The following is a 27,814-nucleotide window of genomic DNA, read 5'->3' as shown; positions in this document are numbered from 1 at the left end:
AAACTGTAAAACACAATACTATACAGCTCAACTCAAATTCTACAGCTTATAGAAGTTTAGTGTATTGTGTTGTAAGGAAATGATGATTTATCATGGTGATTACTATTAATAACTGGTTAAAGTATAGGTAAAGTATATCCAAAGTATAAGTTCTCACCTCTTATGGAAGGGGGTAACTGTCCATAACCTGGACAGTAAAGTATATCCAAAGTATAAGTTCTCACCTCTTATGGAAGGGGGTAACTGTCCATAACCTGGACAGTAAAGTATATCCAAAGTATAAGTTCTCACCTCTTATGGAAGGGGGTAACTGTCCATAACCTGGACAGCTACTGGGTGAATCTAGGAACTTTTTGTTGAATTTATCACACAGCTAAAACCGGTGTCTACACAGAGATTTAAACTGTTCTATTCTAAACTTAGTTCAGTATAATTTATTGATAATTTAGCCAATTTCGTGAACACCCACCGTCTGACAAGCCTCTTTCGACAGCCTGAATTACTACTGTTGAAGGGATTAAACAAACCATTCTTTTTAAAGAAAGATAAGTTTGAAAGATTTTCGAAATATTGCATATGCGTCTATTAATAATCAGACTATACGAACTAATTTACAGTTGGCGAAATATAATGCTTACTCTCAAACATTCTTTGATTGATTGATGTTTAAATTTTAGTTGTGAAGAAATATTGTGCTATTTACAATGATGATAGTTTTGCACGACTACTAGGCTACTTGACATGGACCAAACACATTAACGTCGGTTAATCTCAACAGTTATGTATCAGTTGAGACGATTTGTAGCACAGGAACAGTCGAACATTTGGAATTCTCATACCATTCAGAAATGATATAAAAATAGAAATAGAATACACGTTGTGAAAGGTACCATACTGTGCCACTAAATGGATTATATCCGCCGGAGCCGTCTAGTCTATAAAAAAGATGATGCTTCTTCATAGACGTTTATTTTGAACCTCAATAAGAGATGAATCCAACATGACTCTTTTCAATGAGTATTAATCGGAGTGAGAGAGTTTTGAAATAATAATTGTTTATACGTTTACTATGTTTATTTGAGCTTCTCTGAAAGATGAAAGCAACATCATTTCATCATCACACTAATATATCGGCCTAAACATCAATAAGTGATGAGACCAACATGATTTAATTTTCAACACCACCATTATGAATATTCATAAATTAATCATGCAATTTAATTTGAAATTCAAACAGTGACTGATTAAACGTTCTAGGTGCAAATTTTGAACTTACAAGAAAACGAGAAAAAATTTCATATTTAAACTATAATATCGATCATTTTTCATTTACAGTGATGTTATTTTTGTGATTCAATAGGGACCTTATTTGATTCATTCTATTTTGATGATTAAACTTCATTTGGAATAGCATTTAGCTGTAACAATTGGAATATTAACCGTAATTTCCTCGCGTTGATTGAAGTAAGTTACCAGCTTCACTAGTATGATTGTGATTCTTGATTAATTAAAGAAGTAAAAGGATCTAGAATCAGAATCGTTTTGAAGAAGCTCGTAACTTACTACAATCAACTCAGAACCCCAATTAGAGAACTAGATTAAAACGCTTCGAATCGCTTGAATTAAACTGAATGAGCCCTCGTGAATAAGTCTTTGTTTCAAATAAATTAGAATAAGTTAGTTCATCACGTTAAACTAATTTAAGATTCTTTCTTGTCCCAAGTCACATGTAGAAAAAATGAGAAGTTAAAAATAGGTTGTTCGGTCGGAGGTTAATTTTAACCCGCTCCAATCAAGAAGACAAGACAAGTGAGAAGGATTATAAAAGACAATTAATCACAGGGCGGATGGCTTGTTGAATGAATAAGAAAGAGGTTTGTCCTAAGAGCCGTGAAGATTCATTGTATTTGTCACTATCACGCAACTAGGAATGCAATGAGAGGTGTCACACATTTTTTTCATTAGTCGAATTATGTAGGTCTGAAAATAAGAATGAAAAGTGTTCATATTATTATTGTTATTATTGTAAAGGGAATCACCTTTGTTCTTATAATAGTGAGAGGTTCCATAATTTTGAAAGTTATTATTTTGGGAGTTTGATCTCAAATCTCAAATAATAACTTTAGAAAAATTATTTTCCTTACTTATCCTAGAATTGAGAAATTTATCAGATATATAAGAGACTACACATTCCATAAACTGTTTAATCTACTTTCACAAGATTAAAAAAACTATCATTGAGTCTTATGTGTTTTCCAACCACAAAGTCAGCTAGAGTATTCAAGTGGTCTGAGAGGAGTCGCAACTTTAGTCTGCTATCGCTGCACCTGGTCGTAGGTTTGAATCCAGCCAGGAGCATGGAAGTTACATCATCTCAAATATCCTCAAATATACCCAAGCACAAGCAAAAGCTTATGTGGACATCATCCGGAAATCTCTCCCTCAACTGTCTGTTAGTCCAAAATCATATTCACTCTTCTTTCTTTTCACTGATTTCTCTATCTCTCCCTCTCTTAGTCATTCAAAGACTTGGAATGTTATCTTTGAGAAGAAAGAAACTGTAGAGGAGTTGAACAGTGTTAAGTCGATGTCTTCGTGAATGGAATACTCCTACGAAGATAACTGCTTGAATTTATGATCCTATTCTCCATTATTTATCTGTGATACGGTGATAATTGATTTATTGAATTTATTATATTTGTTCTAGAAACTTGGTGGTAGAATTAAATTCATTGAATGAACCATTTCTCCATTTTATCTGTATGATCATAATTCTAGTTACTTTCCGAAATAAATCTCCTCTACGCTCGGAAAGAAATGTCAACTTCTGTTATCAAACATATATGCTATGCAGTTGAATTAGTGGAGAGGCCAATGACTGGAAGGGTAATTCGTGGAAGATAGCCAGAAACTTCAGTAACCATTAGAGTTGGTATTCATTTCCCAAGTAACAAGGTGCAGTTTAATCCACTCAAATAAATTCATGAGTTCATTGAAATTTCAGGAAAATTCACCTTTTCTACACCTTTTCTCGCATTCCAGAATTCGCTTCTGCATACTCTATATCATGCAATTCATGCATTCTCTACCTTCTCTTGAAACATCCATTTCCTTCTTTAGGCAGTAGGCCTGATGAAATTCAATTTCTTATAACAGTTCTTTGAGAATACATTTCGATGAGGATAAAGCGCATAAAGAGGTGATGAAATCATTCCCAGCTTACTAGAATAAACTCTGAGTCTCAGTTACATACTATTATTCAAAATTAGTAAATTCAAACTATCTTCTCAGCAATACCACTGACTTGTATATAACACAGCATGTGAAATCTAGTTTGTTAATGTTTCCCATTTTTGTAAGACAAAGTGGACCCAGCCTACTCTTAGTTTATTTGAAATTTATTTTTAAAACCTGAAGATGATGTGAAACATTAAAACTAGTTGTTTTAATTTGTGTTTTTAATATGTTATTTTATATTAAAAACTTAAAAAATCTGGTGTGGTACTCTCACACAACTTTCCTTGCTCATTGAACTGTGAGTCTCATTCTTAAACGAGAATTTAGGGGGATAACATATGACGATTGGCGGCAACATATTTGAACTACGATCAAACTACTGTATATTTGTATAGCCTATTATTGTTTTAAGAGTACTTTTTCCTTTGGGTAAATTGTGAAATTCGATGATTTTTTTAAAGTCGTCAAAACAGCTGTTCTACAGATGAACTATCTCGACTGTGTTTTTTTCATAAACTGCTCTACCTACCTACCTACCTCATGCATGAGAAGGAGGTTACAAAGTCCATTTCTCTAGGATGGGGTGGACCCACCATTAGTTTTCCAGGAAGGAGACTCATGCCAGTTGATAGGGCTTATGAATAGATATCCATGGTGTGAATTTGAAGAAAATCGCTAGAGCCATTTACGAGAAAACCGTGAAAAACATGGTTTTTTAGTAACTATCCGCATTTTTTAGCATTTTTCTCAAGAATATTACGGAGCTCCTGCAATTTTCCCAGGAATGAGACTCATGTCAGTTCATAGGGCTTATGAATCCATGGTATAAATTTGAAGAGAATCGTAAGAGCCGTTTTCGAGAAAACCGTGAAAACATGGTTTTTTAGTAATTATCCTCCATTTTTCTCAAAAATATTACGGAGTTCATGCAATTTTCCCAAGAATGAGACTCATATCAGTTGATAGGGCTTATGAATAGCTACTTATGGTATAAATTTGAAGAAAATCGTTAGAGCCGTTTTCGAGAAAAACGTGATAAACATGGTTTTTTAGTAATTATCCGTTATTTTTTCCGCCATCTTGAATTGAATTTTATTGATTTTCTTATTGTCGGATCCTGGTATAAGGACCTTAAGTTTAAAATTTCAAGTCAATCGGTTTATTAGGAATGGAGTTAGGCTATCGTGTTCACAGACACACACACACACACACACACACACACACACACACACACACACACACACACAACACACACACACACAGACCAATACCCAAAAATTATGTTTTTGGACTCAGGGGACCTTGAAACGTATAGAAAACTTGGAATTAGGGTTCCTAAATTTCTTTTGAAAGCAATACTTTCCTTACCTATGGTAATAGGGCAAGGAAAGTAAAAAAAGGATACTATGACGCTATTTTATAAATAAAAAATGAGTAACACTGAATACATACATTTCAAGTAGACCCAGCCTATATTTTCAGAGATTGGAGTAAACTTCATACTAATTGGAAAAACAATATTTTCTATCAAAACATAATATTGAATCTGATGTATAGATGTATTACTGTACATTGATTCTGCAGTACCAATACTCATATTATACATTATGTTGTATTGAGTTGTCAATGATCAAAGTACTTGAATATTTTCCGCAAGTCTTTACAAAAGCCAAACTGGACAGGCATTAAAGTCCGCTTCTAGATGAGCTCTCAACCTTGTTTAACGACTCAATTTGTTTGTCCGAGCCTTCAGGTTTTTCGGCACACAGCGGGGTTTTCGGACCGTACAAAAAAACAATATTTATTATGATAGGTGAAGGCGGAAAGAAATAGAGAAAGCCTTGAGCCTTCTAGATCGGACCGCAGAAAGTATTACAAAAACATTAAAATGGAAACGAACGCGGCAGAACAACTGGAGATGGAGAAGTGAGCAATAGAATATATTTTTCCGTTTCGCTGCCAAGAATCGAAGACAAGCGGATAGGTGGGAGTAGAAGACTTGTCAGAAGGGGAGGAAAGAGAGAATGCGGTGGAAGATGGAGGAACAGAGTAAAGGGAAAGAGTTGAAATGTGTAAGTTGGGAGGGAAAAAGAGCTGTTTGGAGGATTAACAATGAGATCCACACAACACTTGTGACCGCGCTTCTGGTTAGAACGCAGCAACTCGACACTTTTTTATTTTTGGAATTTTAATTTCGACGTTGCGTGTATGCACATTTATTAAAAACTCGAAACGAGCGTTTTTCGATAAATTCATGGATTGTTGTAGTTGTGAAGCGTATCGAAGCTTGAACCTGTCAAGTGTGTAGCGATTTGATGCCGATCCACATGTTATGTTATTCGATAAGGTGTGAGACTTGTTTCTGCCGTGGAGGAGTAGCCGTGAGTTATAGTAAGTGAGTTATAGTTCAGCATTTTCCAGTCGTAGTCGACCTCCACAACCACTAACATCATATTGCTGAATACAATCTTCTTCAAAATGTTGCGGACTGAGTTAGAAAAATATGTAAGTTATATTGTATTATGTTGTATACATTGAATTTTATATTGTTTATGCCACCTTCCTATCATTATCTAGTTGGAGAATATCATAAAAAGATCAATCATATCAATATTATTTATTTATTTCTATAGGGCTGATTGATAAATGTATTACATTATTACATATTAGTAACCGTTTATTTCGTTTGATGACACGACAGGTTTCGGGTCGTGTATTGTTCATCCCATTATCAAGTGTTCAAAATTGATTTTGACATTTTTGATAATAGGATTAATATTAGAAACCGGTAATGTCATCAAAGGAAATTAAAGGACACTTGTGATTCTATGTTATAAATCTATAATATTATTATCATATTGGTAAAGTAAAATTTTCTGAAAAATCATTGTATGCATGTTCGTTTATTTGTAGAATTGTGGAAAAGAGTTTTTTGGATGAAATATTATTATTGAAAAATGAACACTATTATTTTCATCATCTTGAGAAAAATGTAATAGATCTTTGACTGTGAAAAATGAAATTGAAGTCACTTTCATATCCAAACTAAAATGATTCGAACAAGTACAAACAGAAACTTTTAATATTTTTATTAGTTTTGTTTGATATATTTACTATCTTTATTTGAAGGAAGAGAAGATGTGAATGTTTTTTTTTTTCAAAAGCCGCTCTTCCAATGTTGCGCTACTTCCTCTCAATATATTTAATGTTTTTTTCTATGTGCCTCAATCCAATGCTATCATAGGAATGAATGCTCTCGTATCTCTATGAAAGAATTTGATCTTATTACGAAGTTAAAATTCGTTTTACTTTTTTACATTCCGCATACGGGTAGTAATAATAAATCATATAGCCTAATAATTATCAAAGTTGAAGATCATTGTAGAAGTAATGTATAACCACATGGATTGTTGGTGATGACTATAAAATTACTGCACTTTTACACAGAATATTATTGCCCGCTTGCACAAAATCCTGTTAAATTTTAATCATGGAAACTTTTTGAAAAATAGGTTTCTCTTTTTGGTTCTTGGGGCATTTAACCAAGGTTTCCTCTGTTTCCTATTCCTTAAGGAACGCCTTGTTCTCTTCTCCCATTGACTGGATATTGATCGATCTGAACGGTTAAATAATGTTAGCAGTTTGAGGTTCAATCAGGTTCTAAAATTTTATTTAGGAAACTATATATCACAGGATTGAACACAAATATTTCTCATATGAACAATTCCTAAAAAATCAAAAGGTGTTTTTTATCATTTGGAATAGCATATCTTCTACAGTATTATATGGACCACATACTGTACGAGAGAGCAAAGAGCAAGTGATCTAGCTGAAAATCTGATTTGGCTTCGGTCATGGGTTGTCCTTTATTCTATGTACTGGTGGCGTTTATTGTAATATCAAAATGACAAATCAAATAAGACAAGTTACCTGTTATCTCTCCACTCATCCACAATTCACATACAGTAGTTAGGTTTACAGGCATTACTTGTATAGCGTGGATCTGGACTCGATCTTGTCTTTGAAATTACAATATTGAGAAGATAAATCAATCGGTCATCTCAATTTGCAGTTTAACTGATTGATTCATCAGTGTTGAAGTCATTCATGTGTGAAACGTTCAAAAGAAAGATTAAGCTGTGTAGTAATAAGGCACGATTGTAATAAATTTATGATATATTCGCTCAAATCTCCATATTTTTGAAAACCTGCTCCCGGTCTTTGAATGCGTGATGCTCAGTGAATTTTGATGAGCTGCCGGTGTCAAACTCAGAGCCAACCAAAAAGGCATTTAAAATAATTTTGCAAGTCACGAAATATTCAGTTCCATTGTGCTATATCTCCATATACACCGGTGACTTGAAAGAGCTTCTGAACGTGACAAGATTTATCCCAAGTTTTCGCCTTGCATACGAACTAATCGAACAATGGACTCAATATTTTACGCTATTAACTCAACTGCATGATGAGTTGATGGAGAAATACTACCTTATATGAGGTTTCTCAAAGTGGGGTCCGTGCGGCTATTCTGGGGGGTTCACGGAAGCTACCAAGAAAAACTATACACTTGTATGAACAGCACTTCCAAATGAAACTTTACACAGAGAGTTTATAGCCTATATCAAAGAAATTATCCATTTAACTATTCTATAATGATTCGTGGGAGAGTACTTGCTAATTATTGATTATCATGAACTATTATATTATTGATATCAAGAACTCGTAATTGATTTTAATCTTTATTTTAGAAATCAAATTTCAAATTAAAAGTTTATAGAGAAGACTGATAATAATAGTTACATTTTGCTAATCCCTCTACAAATGTGAATCTTTAATCTAGTTTGAATGTTGTTTTTTTCAACAAAGTTCAATCTATGTAATGTAATGAAGCGATGTCGAAAGCGATTGATTGACAGTGTGTTTGGAGCAGAGTCTAAGCTAAGCACCTGAAGTACGAACTACCATAGAAAAAAGATAGCATGAAAAGATATCTTATGGTATGGGTCGTTTCCAAATTTCAAGCCGATTACTGTCCACTCCTGTCTATTATTACTGTTTCGGCCGGGTGAGAGTATGGCACTGTATGAGAGACTACCAGCGTTACAAATCACAATGCTTTAAGGAGAAGAATAATTAGGCCTACTACTAGGACTATTGGCTTGTGTTGATAGTGGAATTCGGAACATGAATGATATCCATGAGATATCTTATTATGCTGCCATCTTTTCTCTGTATGGTAACTTACTACGTATATTAATCTACACGCAGGTTATTTGTCGAATTTGTTTGACATATAGTGAGGTCCACGTTATAATGGCAGTGAAGAATATGGGAGAACAGCGTTGCCGATTCTCTGCCTTGCTACTGCCTTCTATAAAAGAGAGCTGATACCGGTATATCTGATGTGATATGAACTGTTCATCCTTTTCAAAAAATAATCAAATTGTACTTTATATACCAAGAAAGTGAATTTTCTTTGCGTTTCGTTGCTAGGAAATGATAGCAAATGATAGCAACATCATCTGCTTTGTCGAGCAATAGGACAATGATAGAAACATCAAATACTACGTAGGCCTATTATAACGTGGACTTCACTGTAGTAGCTTTTTCAACTGACGTTGGAATGGAAGTTCACCATGAAGAATCGAGGAGACGGGCATTCTCGTAAAGTTCGATTTATCTACGTAAATAATATTGTATTCTGAAGAGCTTCTTCGAAACAGGAAAAAGTTCATGAAACAGATTTTAAGATGGGTCTCATCCTTTGTACTCAATTTTTACTTTCCTTGCCCTGTTAGGCAAAAAAAAATTAAGGTACCCCAATTTCTAAATTATTGCTATACGTTTCAAGGTCCTCTAAGTCCAAAAAAGTTGTTTGTGTGTGGTGTGTGTGTGTGTGTGTGTGTGTGTGTGTGTGTGTGTGTGTGTGTGCGTCTGTGTACATGATATCTCATCTCCCAATTAATGGAATGACTTGAAATTTGGAACTTAAGGTACTTACAATATAAGGATCCGACTCGAACAATTTCGATCAAATGCAATTCAAGATGGCGGCTAAAATGGCGAAAATGTTGTCGAAAACAGGGCGCGATTTCTCGAAAACGGCTCCAACCATTTTGATCAAATTTTTACCTTAAATAATCATTGATAAGCTATATAAAATGCCACAAGTCCCATATCTGTAAAAATTCCAGGAGCACCGCCCCATCTATGCAAAGTTTGATTTTAGATTACCAATTATCAGGCTTCAAATACAATTTAAACAAAAAATTCCAAGTGGAAAAGATTCAGCATAAAACTCTCTACAATTAATGTTCAGTAACATTTTCACCTAAAATTAGAAATAAGCTCAAAATTCGAGAAAGTGTTATTTCAATTGCAAACTGTTGGCAACTGTTGGTTCTATTAAATCATTCACTATGAAGAGACTTCGTGTGTCTCCAGCGTTATTGTTCTGTCCACCAGCTGGCTTGGATCTTTGAATAGTAGACTTGAGATGCGCGGAAACTCTAGCGTCAGGTGATCAATTTTCATAACGGCAAGGAAAGTTGTGTGAGTGTGCCACACCAGATTTTTACACGAAGGCCTGATAATCACTTCAAAAACATTTGACGTATTTACATCTACACTCCGTTTCCAACGATTCTAGCATCAACGTGTAATATAAATACTTGCAAGTTATCGTTGTTGTTTTGTTTGTAATACTTTTTAGGAAAAATAAATTTCAAAATTCCAAAAAACCTAATAAATTTGGAAGAAATGAATGAATGGGAACTGTTTTTGAACTGTTCACATGTACACTATAAATAGAATCTGACTGAAAACCCCATAAGATGCTTATATTCTATTTTTAGGCGAGGGAAAACTGTATCCATTGAGCCTCATCAACTTCTTCAAACACTTTTAATCTTATGGACTACAATTTAGAAGCATGCTGGGGATGTCCAGGCTTTCTGCATCTGCACTGCTCTATCTGGCCATCATCAGCTGTTTGGTTTCAGGTGACAAGAGATTTTTCATTTCAAGAATTTTCATGATGTTAGTTTAACACTTATATTGATGCGAGGGCCTCTATATAGAGGTCTATCTGGTCTAAGGTTTAACATTATTTTACTAGCGCACACCGATACGAATCGCATGACGTCGACGGAAGTGGAAGAATTTTCAAGCCATGTTCCAAAATTCTTCAAAAGCCGTCCGTGGTTGGGAATTGTCTCGATCCCGTCACCGTCGAAGAAATTAGCACCGGTCTGAACAAAGAATTTCATGGCTCCAAACATCATGCTCCAAAATATGATGTAATATCGTAACAAAATTAAAGGAAGAGAGTAGTTAAATTTTTCACACGATAAGAGTAATCAAAATTATGAACGTGTTACATGTGATCATAACTCAAATCATCTCGGTATTTTATAAGATCAAGGTGAAATGAATCACTACCTCTGTAAAAACTACCTCTGTTTACGGAGGTTGTGAATGTTAGACACAGTGTAACTATATAGTTTTGCTGTTTTTTAATTTGGGTAGTGTGTAGAAAAATTTTATCGGAGAATTATCAATAGTACTATCTACTTGATAATTTTATTTGAAATATCTTCTCTTTTTTTCTGAAAAATTATTCAAAATCAAAATCTTGTGATGAATTAGTTCTCTTTGCCCTAGTTTTATTCATACCTAAACAGTCTAGTGTAAGTCATCGTTTGAATAACTGAATCAAAGAGAGAAAAATACTGGAAATTCATGACTGAAACAATTTTCTCTATCCTTTACTTATTTGTCATTGTGTCATTAATTAATCAGTTAGTTTTAGGAATTTGACATATTTACAAATCGCTTCGAGTGTTTCCTATGATTTCACTGGCCTCCTCCAACCACAAGCTGAATCATGTTAATTGCCTTCAGATTCACCGTAGATGTATCTGAATATTCAGAATCTCTATCATTTTTATTCAGAGGTCATTTTAAAATTATCAATTCAATTTATCAACTCAATTATTCAATCCTATTGTTCTGAATAGGCTACATTCATCTTATTCCATGAAATTAATAATAAAAGTTGCCTATTGACTCTGATTCTTTCATCCTTTTCTTAATTCAAGTTCTAATTTGAGAAAACAGAACAAATGAACGTCTGACGATAATTATTTTTGTACTTTAGGCAGCCGAATCCAGGGAGTTTGGTTGAAAATGCCAGCCGTGGTTAGAGTCGGCTCAACTGTGACACTGGTGTGCCAGTTCGACTTGCAAGAGACGCCGCTGTATGCTGTCAAATGGTACCGTGGCAACTATGAGTTCTTCAGGTACATGCCAACGGGAAGGCCTCCCTACATCGCTTTTCCCATACCCGGCATCGACATAGATGTAAGTAACATGATTTCTATATAGATGAGCATTTGAAAAATTGGAATTAAAGTTGTACATCCATTCATTTCAAAAGAGATATGAAAACATACTAAGATAATAATAATATACAAAGATACACAAAGAAAACATACAAAGATAATAATTACATAACTTCCATAACTCATATGTGAGTTACTTCAACCACAAGTTTAGGGAATCTGTACCATAAGTCATCTTGAGGAATTGATGTCTTAAAAAAGGTTTGATTTCAATTTTAATAATATATTGACTTGTATTTTTTTGTTATATAGTTTGTAGTACATGACTATCTTATTCCTATGATAACTGTTGTTGACTCTTGCGTACCTAGGTCTTATTATTTGATATATCGGCACTAGTCGAAGTCAGCTTGGAGGTAAAGAGTTCAAGATGAAGATTGAATCAGATGAGGTCGATTGATTTGAAATGTATGCTTCTTTAAAATCAAGTACCGTAACCTTCTAAGTGTTAAAGGCAGAGCTCTGAAATCTTACTTTTGTCATATCAATATAATGTTTGAAATGTTATTATCACGATCTGTGCGAAAGATAAAAAATAATACAGTAGTATAGTCTATATGATGATGCCCTAATTTGCAAAAAAAAATATATATGGGGAAAGTAAAAACCAATCCCTTTTAGTATTTTCAAAACGTCTGGGGAGCGTTTGATCATCTGTTGTTTGTTGTGCTGTTAACTAATTGATCCATTAATACACAATTATTTGTTAATGAAGTGAGAGTTCAAACTAGGTTGGCATGTTTTCAAACTGTGCGTTTGTAGAGAATTCGTTTGAAGTGCTCTAATCATTTCATCAAAGAAGCAGAGCCATTAGTGCGATATAGAGCTGTCCATCAACTTTTGAATACACGCATCCCTTTCAAATGCTTTCTTTCACAAATAATGCATTCATTATTTGAGTATTTACTATTTCAAAAATACTATTAAGTTCATTGAGCTATGAGGAGCAGTAGTTTGTGTAGAAGGAGAAGTGAGATTTCATTTTTAGAAAATCGATGCAATGGAATGTCAGTGTGAGGGCCTATTCCTTGAGCAGTCTAGACTTTAAATGTAACATAGCTCTAAAAATCAGAATATCAACATAAATGAAAGAGAAAACTGTTCAATGAAACGCTTTGAAATAATGAATAGAACAAATCTATGGATACGATAAGAGTGAGAGGCTGAAAAGAATGAATGGATGATTGAGAGATTTGTGTCTGAAGTTTGGCTCTTTTGAAAGGATTTCATCTCTTTCTATTTCTCTTTTTTCTCTCTCTAAAACTTAGAATTCTCTTACATGTTCAAAGAACGGATAAGGTCAACTTCATTGAATTTAAGTTGAATGGTCCTCATACAACTCCCTCCTTCAGTCACAAATAGTTTTTCTACTTTTTAGTTAATTTTCAGACTTAATGAAGCGAGAAACGTCTTAATCACCTAACTGCCCATCCCACTTAAAAGGGAAGCAGTCTTTAATGCTTCTTGGGAGTCAATTGACTTGTTCAGAGATCAAAAACAGAAATCTTCGATAAAGAATAGGGCATAGCATACTTAATGCCTTTTCCAATGCCAATGACACCACACAAGCTCATTCATTCATTTGTGAATCTGAACTCAATATTCATTAATTTTATTGCCTCCATAGTATTTCCAGGTCTAATGATGTTTCAAACATTGTTTTCTTTATCATTTTTCAAATTCTTCTATCTTGAAATTTCTCTACAACTACATAGTATAGAGAAGTTATATTAATAGGTAATAGTCTATTAATAGGTTGACTTTCCAATATACTGTATTTTTGAATCAATTGATTCTTACATTCTATTATTCCGAATAGAACAGATTTATTGTTCTCAATAATAGGCCTACTTATATTTATTTACTCATACAAAAAAAAATGGATGGAGCGGATCAGTGATCTATTTTAATATGAATATGAAACTCTCACAGATACCGTAAAATGTAAATTATCGCGACGAATATATACTCTTACTTGGAAGACCTCAAAATTGAATGCCAACTGTAATTTAAGTTGAATTATTCAAAAGTAATCAATCACAATATTTATTCCAGTTGACTTAGAATTGAATATCCAATGTAGAATGATTAATTATCAGTTTAGGCTACTGCTACTCCTATGAGAATTCATGAGAAGCTCTGTCCCTGTGTTATCTGTCAGGAATCTAATTGATCAATATTTTCCATCCGGGTAAATTTGAAGAAACCGTTTGTGAATATAATATTAGGGTTGTAAGAATAGAAATTAATTTTCAATTGGCTTTTTGTATCAGATGAGTGGATCAGGGGCACACCAGGTCACTCTGCGTAATGTACCTCTCGAATTGTCTGGACTTTTCAAGTGTGAGGTTACTGCTGATGCTCCTTTCTTCAGTACTTTGCAAGCTTCGTCCAATCTCACAATAATAGGTAAGTTACTGTCATAGTTTCATTACTATTATCACTTTTATGTGAGACCTTTTAAAAATGTCGTGTTATAGTTCTAAATTGATTGCTCTTGCTCTATTCATAGCCTACTCCCATCACTTTTATGTGAGAGCACTATTGCTCTAACAGTTTTTTCACAAACACAAGAATAGCATTCATCACAACATACTTTGGAAACAGAAGATGAACTTTGGACATTTCTGTGAGAAATAGAGATTATGTTGATATACTTAGACAATAATTCAATCATTGTCATTGAGAGTTAAAAATTGTGTACATTATATATTAATAAAAACAATATAAAAACTTGTAGTACCCTTTATTATTAAAAACTTTAAGAATAACCTATGGTCGAAACTAGTAGTTAAAATATTTTAAAGTTCTTAATAATAAAGGGTACTACAAGTTTTTATATTGCTTTTATTAATTTGTACAAAAGTAGTGTTCATATAAGTGAAGTGTTTTTATTATTTATTGACTACACATTGAATTCATTTAATCGTATAGTTTTCATGTGATGCTTACACCAGCCTACATTACTTTTCTGAGAATCAGGTACAGACCCTCGTCTTTGAAACATGAAATATGCTATTTTTATGAGGACCAATATAGGAGGCTTTCTATAAAATATCCTTAGATGCTACTTCGCTATACACGGTTTCCATGAGCCTATCTATACTTCGCTGTACCACCTTCATTCACAAAACATTGGAGCTAATTGAAACAAGAAAATAGGAAGAAAAAAAATATTTTTTGCTTTGTAAGTTTCAATTTTTCTTAGTTGCTTTGCATTTCTTATGCAATTCAAGTGTATAGTTACACATTATAAGATTTGATTACACATTACAAGATTCGATTGAATCTTCTATACTGCACAGTAATTTCTCGAGAGCTAAAATAATATTCTGAGCTGCTTTCACCAAGCTATAGCTCAATAAGAGGCTTCATGCAACTCTGAGGCGTAGTATCCCTGGTAGGAATCGTGACTCCTTGGTTACAGTATGTGACTCCTATTTTGTGTTTGGCCACAGTTCTGCAAATTTGACTCTTGGTGTCTTTATAAAATATACTGGGGCCTGTTTCATAAAACCCTTGTAATAAAGGGCCTGTATTAAAGGACTTATAATTAAAATTTACAATCCTGTAAAATTATGTTTCATAAAAATAATTCTACACTTGTAAAATCACCTGTAATATTCGCCTGTATTACAGTTCCTTTATTTTGAATTAATGTTTTCATTGGCCAGCGAGCCTGATATAATATTTGAACAAATAAGTGCTACTTAAGATGTTTTGGTGGAAAATCTACATTATCAAATTTCTGACGATGGACAGATTGCATTCATGCTGGAAAATAACTTTGTTAATGATAACTAGTTGAGAAATTATAATAACTACTCAACTTACATAACTTATTATAACAGTTATGTAAGTAGTAATGTTTCAATAAAAGTTAATTATCAAATGTTAATAATTAAATTAACGACATTAATTGAATTTGTTTAATAAAAAAACATGAAACATTATGGACGTACATTTTCTGAATATTTTCAATAACGCTCTATTGAGGAAAGCTTAATCTAAGCCGTTCATAATATTGATATGTTTCATGCATCATATTGTAAGAAATTCTGTCCTGGAAAATTCTTGGCCTACGAATAATAACATAGTCATCTTTAACAGAGCTAGAACTACTACCTTCATCCATTTTAACACGTTGCCTTTTCAACAAAATGTCGCTTTTCAAGATTCTACCTAGGTACCGTACACTTGTAACAGTTTTAGGATGGTCCAAACAATAATAAAATATTCAACATCTTACAGGTCCAGTAATACAGGAAGTTTCTTTACATAAAACACAACTATGATAAAGTCCTGTATTATTTACTTGTAATACAGGCAAATGTCCTGTAAATTGTTTTACAGGGAAAATTGTTTATGAAACACAAACTTCCAAATTTTACCTGTAATACAGGAACTTTTCCTGTATTACATGACTTGTAACTTTTATGAAACATGCCCCTGGTTCAGTAAGGAAATTTTCACTTTTATCAAATATTCTATTTTCTATTGAATATTCATTTGTTTTTATACAGAACTTGGAATACGCAAGCCATCTGTCCAAGTCTCATCGAGCGTGCACAGGTCACGAGTGAACCCGTTAAGAGTCAATTGCAGCGCTCAGCAAACTGTTCCTCCACCCAATCTCACATTCTACATTGATGAGAAGAAGGTAAGGAAGGTCATGGCATAGATATGTCATGCATTCAGATAATATCGAACTTTGTTCAATCTTCCAGTCTCATATTTTAAAATTTATGAGAAAAAGGTAAGCTCAGCATGAAGTTATTCGCCCTGGATTCGATAGTATTGGAATGTATGTGCACAAGCTGGTCCATCAGATTTTATTTCACATTTCATTTTTTATTCTTGGATTAGAAATGTGAAGTGCGTGACATATACATAATTTTTTGGACTTCATTGCCATTATACCAATGAACATTGCATTAAGCTAAGCATAGCTTTCTTTTTCAAATCATGATTTCTATTTTTATAGATCATTGAATAGCTTGATTCCTTGATTGATCAAGAGATGTCCAGGAAGCTTTTTGCCATCAAAATATTTTAGTTATAATTCAGCTCATATGTATAACATTTTTATCAATTCATGTTAAAATTCCATCAACTCATCGTGAGTTGGTCTAGTATGACTTTATGTATTTAATACATCCCCTCCCCTACATTCTTAAAGCTTACAGCTTCTTGCCAAAACAAAACTTCATTGAAAACAGAAGGAATGCTATAAGCCTAGTAGGAATACCTGAGTAAGCACAATTTGAAAATGGGGAGAAAAATGATGGTCTGAAGCAAACAGTCTGAAGGAAATATAGGCTGACACAAAACAAAATTGAGCATAGATAAAAATTGAGAAGAAAGTAGGGAGTAGTCTAAGCCTGCTGCTTGATGAAGAAAATTTAGGCCTACTAATCAAAAACTAGTAAAAACTTGAAATAATCGATAATTAAAATGATTTATACTAATTTCGAATCTTTACCATTATAAAAAAAGATAACTCTTTTAAAACTATGTTGAAGTTGAGACACTTTGCTTTTGATTCAACAGATTTATTATAAAGTGTTTCGTCATGGAAAACAACATCAATTTCTAACACAAGGCATGGTTCTTAGGTGAACAGCGAATATACACGAGACTTTGGCCCAGGATTGGCGGGATTGGAGATCCAATCACCTCCTTGGCCCCACAACCAGACCAGGTCCATCAGGTGTGAGGCGACCGTGGCTGGCGTCTACTTCATCAGCAGCAATGCTGTTTCTGTCAAATACGATCCACAGCCGACTTCAGGTATGTTGATTGTTGAAGCCCATGTCGTATTCAATATTGATTAATATTAATATCCGTGGTTTGGATGAACACGTTAATCTGTCGGTCCCGGCTGCCTAAAAAGCAGTCGTTAGGTCATGTCAGAGGCCCTGAAATTGATCAGTTGCGACCTGAAAACTCTGACACCAGACCTGAGCCAGCCAGGTCACCCGTCACACGATATTATTATTATTATTATTATTATTATTATTATATTGATGAATAACGATCCACAGCCAATTCCAGGTTCCAGGTATGTTGATTGTTGAAGCCCATGTCGTATTCAATATTGATGAATGATCCCCTGCTTAGCTTTTCTCTCCCTATCTGTGTTTTTTGTGAAAATAAAAATAATAAATAGCCACACTCTCAAGACTAATTTTCCTAGTGTTCCCCAAGAGTGAGACTGGAATTTTCACAAAGAGAAAAATGCTCTAGTCTGCTTCTAGGCTAATACGTCTTATTAAATGTACATATTTTATTGACGGCCTCAACGCATCTCTGGGAATATAATTGTTGTCTTCACATCTTAATTTATAATGTGTGGATGGAGGATGAGGAGTTGATGTTTCCTGACTATTTATTGGTCATTATTTACTTGATATTTGGATGATTTTGAATGATTGATAATCAGTGGCGTATCCTGAAAAAAATTTACGGAAGGGGATCATAACATTGAAGTAGGAAGCACCTAAACTCTGGGGGAGTCGCTGGGGGGTGTGGGGGGTATGGAATACTGCACCCTCCACTAAAAGGGGGTCCGGCGGCCCCCCCCCGGAAAATTTTGAAAATATCCCTTCAATTTGGTGCGATTCTACGCAATTTCCACTTGAAAACAAAAATTCCATTTTTCTACAACTGCGCGTAAAGAAAGAATTTACATACTCAATTCTCCTTGTAAAACAGCTTATTTCTGAGGAGAATCTATTTTTTCGCTCGCTAACCATCTGCGCATGCGCAGTAGATTTTCTTTACGCTCGCAAATCATTCGCGCATGCGCAGAAGAGTTTCTTTACGCTCGCTAATCAGCTGATGATAAGCAGCTCGCCAAAAGACAAACCACTCTCGGTCAGGTCTTAACCTAAAAAGTCGGTAATTGTACCGATTCTTCAGCCATGATGGATATCAGTGTAGTTAAATTGTAGAATGAAATGGAGTGGAATGTTATTAGTCATTCAATTGTTTTTAAGAATAGTGATTTTGTAGAAGGCCTACTCGTTATTATTCTGATAACTAGTAAAGCACTATTTCAACCAACTTTGAAGGCTTATTAGTTTTAACTTGATTAAAAAATGTTTCAAATATTCATGATTTTTACTTGAGTACTCAAACTCACATTTGGGGGGGGGGATGAAACCTTTTTTCAAATATTAGAGGGATGTGTCCCCCCTGTCCTCGGTAGAAACTACGCCCGTTCATCATAACTGTGATATTTTGGGAATACTCTCTAGAATAAGCTGCTGGAGCTTTGTTCAAGGATATGCATGAAACTGAATAAACTATAATCAACTAGAGCAATATAAGCTACATTGAATTTCTTCATAACAATAGATGGAAGTGAACTAACTAAAGTGCTATCTGTTGTTTCTCTATCCCCTGCTATCTAGTCCCTACGCACTAGACTACTCACTGGCTATGAGAAAATAACTCATTATTATTAATAATAATAATTATTATTATTGCTATTGCAGTGCTATTATCTCATCCCTTATATATTTTTCGACTTACATAGTACAATATAACGAAAATATGGCATTAGATGCTAATTTTTGTGATTGATCCAGCCACAAAAAATTTAATTTCCATTTAGGGGGGGGATTCACCCCCATATCCCCCCCTGGATACACCACTCATGATAATATTTATTATAGTAATGACTTCTTACTCAAACTCTAAAATTTCCAATCTATAAAGAAATAGTTCATACCGGTAGTCTATGTTATTTATACACTATTAACTCTAAAGCAATCTGAAATTCAGAATTGTAGATTGATCTTTCTGGTGGGTAGTACAGTCATTGTGATAAAAATATTTATCAATGCTTTATTGTATTGATAACTTCTTATTTCAGGTGGTGGACACCTCGTGAGCCATTTGACTTCCTATTGCGTTCTCCTTCAGTTACTAATAAGATTGTTCAGTGTTCCATAAAGACAAAAATGAAAATCACGGTAATCGGAGTGTATATACATACTGATATCAATATTATTATTTTATAGTCTTTAATAATGTATGACGTAAGCTATGTACCTGATTAGATGTATTTGATTTTATTTTATATTGTATGATGATCCAAATAATAAATTATATTTTTACAACCTGTTTCTACAGCACCTAGGCTACATATTCCTTCATTGAAATATCATTCATTCTTCAATACTGTAATACCTTCCTACTCAGCCTGTACGTAACGTGAAACTCAATTCTATAATTAAAAAATAGCCAAAACAGAGGTAACAAATAATGCTATTCGGATGAAAAGTGGAATTCAAGATAAAGTTGATGAGACTAAACTTTTTAGAAAGAAATCATATTTATTCCACTAAAAATAAATCACAGAAGAGAATAATACTGTTCCTCATTGATAAAAATCACCACAATATACATTTTGATACAGGATTCATGGGGGACTTGGGTTTACAACCCCATACCTCTGAAAATTCTGGTAAGTTGACAAGACTGCCCAACACTCTGTACTTGCTAGGACTGTGGACGTCAGTGAGTGTCAGTATGTCACTCTCTGGAGTTGTTGTTTGACACCAAACCTGAAATGGAAAATCGATTAATCAACAACACAGCAAAAATGATCACATATCAGGAATATAGATGTGATAGTAAATGTACAGAAATGGACAAATATTTTAAAAGTTTTGATTGCACTAAAAAAGCTTTATTGTAAAAAATCTAAGATACAGAGTACAAAGTCTGCTGTCTATTATCTATTATTGTTTTTCACTGACGAAGATAAGTTATAATAAAAATACTTTTCTGTGAAGAAGTATTGGAAATAAAAAAGTACTTTGTAAAAAAGTCTTTCTGAAGAATTATCTCTTAGAATTTTATTCTTCTATAATAAATTGTTTTTTATTCAATGAAGTTTAAATGACTGCTATCAAACACTCCAGTTTTTCAACATCAAACCAGCTAATTATGAATTGGACCAATAGAGGTGCTGCTATTTGACTTCGCCTTTCACGAGAGTCCATGATGATAGTTTTCTACAAGGACAGGTATGACGCTCGACGAAAATTTCACGATAAAGATCGTTGAACAAATACCATTTATTTGTAGAATAATTCCAATTCAGTGATATTGTTAATATAAACCTCTTCACAATATAAAAACTATCTCATATGCACAAAAGTTATTAAGCTACTTTTGTAAAATTACATGCTAATATGTAGGCTGGTATGATAAGAAAACTTACTTGTTACAAGAATTTATTAAATTGAAGTAATTCTAAGCCCATCTGATAGCAATGTTTTGTTAAAATTGGAACAATTTCAATTTATGGGAGAAGAGCTTCTTGAAAGTTAATTTGAATTTTGCAAGGCTGCACTTACATGAGCAAACGATAGGAAGAGCAACTGTTCATGAGTGAAGTTTTGAAAACCTGGAATACTTTTTTCTGGACCTCGTCGATTCATGAATATCCTATAAGCGCGTAGTGCTTCCCTCACTCCACCATTGTCAGCTATGTTTTCGGCTAGAGTATGAGTCCCATTAACCTGAAATTACAATAATATGAAAATGTTCATTCAAGAAAAAAATACGATTCTAATTCGATTTAACCCGCCTGAAATATCATGCTGTACTAATAATATTTCATCTGTTGAACAGCTGTTTTGACGACTTTAAAAAAGTGAAGACTGAAAAAAATTATCGAATTTCACAATTTACACAAAGGAGAAAGTACTCTGAAAACAATTATATCTATATATATAAAAGCGAAATGGCACTCACTCACTGACTGACTGACTGACTGACTGACTCACTCACTCACTCACTCACTCACTCGCATAACTAAAAATCTACCAGACCAAAAACGTTCAAATTTGGTAGGTATGTTCAGTTGGCCCTTTAGAGGCGCACTAAGAAATCTTTTGGCAATATTTTAACTCTAAGGGTTGTTTTTAAGGGTTTAAAGTTCGTCTTTTAGCATGTATATTCTTCTTCTCCAAATCTTTTAATTATAATTGAAATTTTTATATCATATGTTACTATAGAACTATAATCTAGATAGAGTACCTCTTCGAAACAATTGTTAACTGGCAACTAAATTAATAATTTTATCAGGTTGGCATTAAGTTGAGTTGACTTTGTTAGGTTGGCACCAAGTTGAAGATTTAAATGCATTTATCGCGGAAAAATTGATTGGGCACTGCTACTTCAATCCTGGGAATATTATATTACTAGCCGTCAGGCTCGCTTCGCTCGCCATATCCGTTTAGCCAGACGTTTAGTCTGGACCCCCGACTGGATTGTCCTAACATATGATAAAAATGCTCAAATGGAAAATGCAGGCGAGCGAAGAGAGCCTGCTTATCTCATTCTTGGACGATCCAGTCGGGGGTCCAGGGGGCGGAGCCCCCTGGCTAGACGGATATGGCGAGCGAAGCGAGCCTGACGGCTAGTATACACATATACAGAAGTCTGATCGTAGTTTCAAATATGAGCAAGGAAAGTTGTGTGAGTGTACCACACCAGATTTTTTTGTATAGATATTAGAAAATCCATTATTGGAATAATGAAAAAAGTCAATAGCCTATCTTACATTATTTCCTCCAAGTGTGTAGTTGTTGTATTGATTGATGAAGCACTCTGTCCTCTTATTGTATTCAACAAGCATGTGATCACTCCACCAAGTCACCTTCTTTCCATTCGCATCAAAGTCCTTTCCTATGGGAAAAAATTATCCTTGATTTAAATGACAATATGGTCTCTCGTAGCTCAATATAAGTAGCTAAACGAAAAAACCCAGCATAAAACGGCTACCTAGTCAATGTGTAAGGTTGAGTAAGCTACCTATTTTTACTTTCCTTGTCCTATTACCATAGGTAAGGAAAGTATTGCTTTCCGAAAAAAATTAAGGTACCCCAATTTCTAAATTTCTATATGTTTCAAGGTCCCCTGAGTCCAAAAAAGTGGTTTGTGTGTGTGTGTGTGTGTGTGTGTGTGTGTGTGTGTGTGTGTGTGTGTGTGTGTGTGTGCGTCTGTGTACACGATATCTCGTCTCCTAATTAACGGAATGACTTGAAATTTGAAACGTAAGGTCCTTTCACTTTAAGGATCCGACACGAACAATTTCGTTCAAATGCAATTCAAGATGGCGGCTAAAATGGCGAAAATGTTGTCAAAAACAGGGTTTTTCGTGATTTTCTCGGAAACGGCTCCAACGATTTTGATCAAATTCATACCTAAAATAGTCATTGATAAGCTATATCAACTGCCACAAGTCCCATATCTGTAAAAATTTCAGGAGCTTAACCCCATCAATGCAAAGTTCGATTTTAGATTCCCAATTATCAGGCTTCAAATACAATTTAAACAAGAAATTCAAGTGGAATAGATTGAGCATGAAAATCTCTACGATTAATGTTCAGTAACAATTTCTCCTAAAATTGAAAATAAACTCTAAATTCGAGAAAATGTGATTATTCAATTGCAAATTATTGTTGATTCTATTAAATCATTCACTATGAAGAGATAGCAGACCTCGTGTGTCTTCAGCGTTACTGCCCTGTCACCAGCTGGCTCAAATCTTTGAATAGTAGACTTGAGATGCGCGGGAACACTAGCGTCAGGTGTTCATTTTTCATAACGGCAAGGAAAGTTGTGTGAGTGCGCCACACCAGATGTTTCATTACAGAGACTGCGTAAAATCATATAGACTGCCAACTTTATAAAAAATGACATATAATAAAGATAACCAACTAAATTAGAAAAAAATTATGAAGAGAACGTGCAGCATGACCTGTTAATTTTGATAAAAGGAAAATTCTGCAATACTGTTACTTCTGAATTTTCATTATCACATGTGTCTTTTTAAAATTTATGTATTTAATCCTCCTCCTATTATTATTTACCTTCAACATCAAAGCCATGAGTAACCTCGTGTCCTAAAATACTTCCAATAGCACCATAGTTCAAAGCTCTGAAAATAATAAATATGTTCATGTGAGACTGTGAGAATGTGCTAAAAAAATTAAGTTATTATAATTAATTATTATTGACGAAACAGTTTATTCTAAGATAAGCTCGTCTGTTGAAAAGGTACATTATTTACAAGAAAATTAATCTCAAGTAACTTACTACTGTATCGTGTATGATAGCAAGAAAATATAGGCCTATCACAAAAAAGTCTAAAATTGATTCTGTCAGATTCGAGGCTTATGAAGGTTTCAACCATGAAAAATATTAGAAGTGGTGTATAAATGAATATACCTCATTTTTTCACAAAGACACACAGACAGCAGAAACAATTAATAATAGTAATATTCTTATAATTTATTATTTTTTATTGTAGTTATTGAAGAATCCTTAAAGGTTTGCAGTCCTATGATCAATACTTCAGACTTCAGTCCATTACAATAATTCCTTATTTGTGATATATGAGGGTATTCCAATAGTATAATGGGAATAAAATCAGAACATTAATGTTATTGTTTATTATTGTATACGTCTGTATATTGTATTTTTTCTTGTAATAAAATTCTAGTCTATTAGAATGGGGTAATTTATTATAGGTTGTTTCATACTCACTCCAAACCCAAAAAGTAGAATGGTATTTGTAATATTCCTGCTGGTATTGCTGCATGAAAAATGTAATATGATTTGAATTATTCAACGCAAAAGTAAATTTGACATTGAAATAATTAAATTCAACTATGAAGATTAGTGTTTTTCTTCTAATTACGGGTGATGCCTACATAGGATTTTTGCTTGTGCTTGGGTAATGGAAAGTGTGTTGGTGAATCGATGAGATGATATGAGATATTAATATGAATTATTTTTCATAACGGCAAGGAAAGTTGTGTGAGTGCGCCACACCAGATGTTTCATTACAGAGACTGCGTAAAATCATATAGACTGCCAACTTTATAAAAAATGACATATAATAAAGATAACCAACTAAATTAGAAAAAAATTATGAAGAGAACGTGCAGCATGACCTGTTAATTTTGATAAAAGGAAAATTCTGCAATACTGTTACTTCTGAATTTTCATTATCACATGTGTCTTTTTAAAATTTATGTATTTAATCCTCCTCCTATTATTATTTACCTTCAACATCAAAGCCATGAGTAACCTCGTGTCCTAAAATACTTCCAATAGCACCATAGTTCAAAGCTCTGAAAATAATAAATATGTTCATGTGAGACTGTGAGAATGTGCTAAAAAAATTAAGTTATTATAATTAATTATTATTGACGAAACAGTTTATTCTAAGATAAGCTCGTCTGTTGAAAAGGTACATTATTTACAAGAAAATTAATCTCAAGTAACTTACTACTGTATCGTGTATGATAGCAAGAAAATATAGGCCTATCACAAAAAAGTCTAAAATTGATTCTGTCAGATTCGAGGCTTATGAAGGTTTCAACCATGAAAAATATTAGAAGTGGTGTATAAATGAATATACCTCATTTTTTCACAAAGACACACAGACAGCAGAAACAATTAATAATAGTAATATTCTTATAATTTATTATTTTTTATTGTAGTTATTGAAGAATCCTTAAAGGTTTGCAGTCCTATGATCAATACTTCAGACTTCAGTCCATTACAATAATTCCTTATTTGTGATATATGAGGGTATTCCAATAGTATAATGGGAATAAAATCAGAACATTAATGTTATTGTTTATTATTGTATACGTCTGTATATTGTATTTTTTCTTGTAATAAAATTCTAGTCTATTAGAATGGGGTAATTTATTATAGGTTGTTTCATACTCACTCCAAACCCAAAAAGTAGAATGGTATTTGTAATATTCCTGCTGGTATTGCTGCATGAAAAATGTAATATGATTTGAATTATTCAACGCAAAAGTAAATTTGACATTGAAATAATTAAATTCAACTATGAAGATTAGTGTTTTTCTTCTAATTACGGGTGATGCCTACATAGGATTTTTGCTTGTGCTTGGGTAATGGAAAGTGTGTTGGTGAATCGATGAGATGATATGAGATATTAATATGAATTATTTTTTAATAATTAATTTCCAAAAATTGTGTGAATACACAAAAGGACAAATAAATGTAAATTTACAAACTCTTTCAATTTAAGCAGATAGGCAGGCTAACATGCAAGCTTTTTTAATGATTGATTCAAAAACAGACATTGTCAACAAAGGAGTACGAGTTTAATAGTTTTGAAAAACTTTCATTATATGAAAAGAATTCATTGACTCATTAGACCTATATATTTTCAATACTTACAAATAGCATTCAAGTTCCTGCTATAGTAAGCATTCACCTCGATAGGATCACTGACCCAACTAGAAAAATAAATAAAACAATCAGATTCAGAATAAACTATAATAAAATAAAATAAGAATAAAAATTACAGAAATGATCGCTTTTTAGAAATTTTAACAATAATTATGAATTAGACTACTGAGGAAAAAAACACTGTATGAGTTTTGAAGTTGAACACTTAATAATTATTCTTTTTTTCCGTGATTGAGCTATAATAATTTGTGGTCCATCCTAATTTTATATTATAATGGATGTTTGTTATTTAATTAAAATTCAAATTCAAATCGAGTTTTATTCACAAAATCATTACAAATACAATATAAATAATATAAAACTCTTGTGAATTTTCCCCACATAGACAAGTCTGTGTGTGGGGAAAGAGTTCTAATGAAAAATAACTTGGTACTTAAAAGAAAATAATAAATATTTACAATATAACTTAAAAAATAAAAAGTTAATTAAATTTAGTGAAGAAAGTATATACGGTACCTATGTTTGAATATTGAAGTAATACAATATAACTATTACGGTATTACGTAATAGGCCAGGATTCCATAATTTATAATTGATTGAACATAGGCGAATTACCTATATCCTTCTTAATTGATAGACTGAAAGAACCTTCCTCAACTGCCGAAAGGCATATATTAGTCTACAAATACGGCATTTGAGGTATTCCATATGAGGAGTCCAACAAAGCCTGCAATCTATGAAGACTTCAAGATATTTGTATTTCTCCATCTGTTCAAGCGCCTCACAATTACAGGTAAGTGACAGGTGGTCATTGCATGAGTTAAGCTTGAGACACTCTTGAACTGGCATACTATTTTTCATAAAATATATTGGCAAATATTTGGTCTTAACAACATTGAGTGTGAGTTTATTTTGATCGAGCCACTTCTTCACATGAAAAAGGTCTGAATATGGTAATGGATTCCATATTCCTTCGATGTTATTCAACGATAGTGATCTACCGTTATTTTTATCAAGTGTTATGATTGAATTTCTACAATAAAAATTGGAGCATCTAACAAAATTTGTATAGATTCAGCTCTATCGTGAAGTGTTAGAAAAAGTAATAAACCATGAAATATTGGCTTCGATTTTGTTAAATTAATTATTGAATCTATAATTAATGTCAAATTTCTTTGTAGCTTACCTGTATTTTGGATTATTATCTGGAAGACTCCCAATTGTTTTTAATAATGCTGCCACCTCCACTGCTTTCATATTTATCATACTTTGCAGGAATTCCCCCTTCACAACTTCAACCTGAAATGTTATTTGCAAAAATCATACTCCTTGATTTCCATTCCTATTTGTCAACTCTCATTGAATTACATGATAGGTACTGTACCATAGTTATTGTTTGTTGAACTAACTATGGAAAATGACTAAAAATCAGCACGTAACAATAATATACGTTATCGCTACAGTAATGTATGGTACAACTTGTGATAAATGGTTTGACGTTGCTTATGTCATGGTATTTGTTTCTTGGCAATAAAATTATTTCCATTTATTTATTTTTATTCAAGATATTTACCATATGAACTTACACCATCATAGAATTTTTCAAGTTCTCCTTGATCCAGAAGCCATTCAGGGTAGCCAATGTAGCTTTTTATTGCATCAACTTTTTTCAAAGTAGCTACTTTAGTGAAGGCGTCCATCCATTTCAATTCGCTTACAAGGCTTTTGAAAGCACTAATTATGTCTTTGAGCATCCCTCTTACCTGAAATAGCATTGAGGAAAGCATCAACAGACATTCGTTGAGGTGATATGAAATTCTGAAATATCGATCCAATAATTGAATAATTTGAACAATGTAGTTGTTTGCTCCACAGTCATTGTATCCAGTGTCTAGAGTATTGATTGGAGAGCA

The 27,814-nt window shown here is 33.3% G+C and overlaps 2 protein-coding genes across 2 annotated transcripts in view; one reads left to right on the top strand and one right to left on the bottom strand.

Annotated features, from left to right (window-relative positions):
- Positions 1 to 5,340: 5,340 nt before the first annotated feature.
- On the top strand, positions 5,341 to 19,766 carry LOC111054057. Its single transcript, XM_022341024.2, has 7 exons — positions 5,341 to 5,742; positions 10,092 to 10,238; positions 11,396 to 11,598; positions 13,913 to 14,048; positions 16,163 to 16,299; positions 17,255 to 17,429; positions 19,519 to 19,766. The coding sequence occupies exons 2-7, from the start codon at positions 10,169 to 10,171 to the stop codon at positions 19,596 to 19,598; spliced, it is 801 nt and encodes a 266-aa protein (XP_022196716.1). The 5' UTR covers positions 5,341 to 5,742; positions 10,092 to 10,168; the 3' UTR covers positions 19,599 to 19,766.
- Positions 19,767 to 19,858: 92 nt separating this feature from the next.
- LOC111054062 (neprilysin-like) overlaps positions 19,859 to 27,814 on the bottom strand; it is a 43,476-nt gene continuing 35,520 nt past the window's right edge. Inside the window, exons 12-19 of the mRNA XM_039430829.1 lie at positions 27,488 to 27,664; positions 27,088 to 27,200; positions 25,890 to 25,948; positions 25,408 to 25,456; positions 24,732 to 24,799; positions 22,222 to 22,346; positions 21,011 to 21,175; positions 19,859 to 20,212 (exon numbers count right to left, since the gene is read on the bottom strand). Of these exons, the coding sequence (XP_039286763.1) occupies positions 20,039 to 20,212; positions 21,011 to 21,175; positions 22,222 to 22,346; positions 24,732 to 24,799; positions 25,408 to 25,456; positions 25,890 to 25,948; positions 27,088 to 27,200; positions 27,488 to 27,664 (930 nt within the window). The 3' untranslated portion in view covers positions 19,859 to 20,038. The remainder of the gene's footprint in view (positions 20,213 to 21,010; positions 21,176 to 22,221; positions 22,347 to 24,731; positions 24,800 to 25,407; positions 25,457 to 25,889; positions 25,949 to 27,087; positions 27,201 to 27,487; positions 27,665 to 27,814) is intronic.

This window comes from Nilaparvata lugens, chromosome 6 (genome assembly GCF_014356525.2).
Source record: "Nilaparvata lugens isolate BPH chromosome 6, ASM1435652v1, whole genome shotgun sequence".
Taxonomy (NCBI): Eukaryota; Metazoa; Arthropoda; class Insecta; order Hemiptera; family Delphacidae; genus Nilaparvata; species Nilaparvata lugens.
Note: the sequence above shows the minus strand (reverse complement) of the source record. Positions and strands in the feature narration are given on the sequence as shown.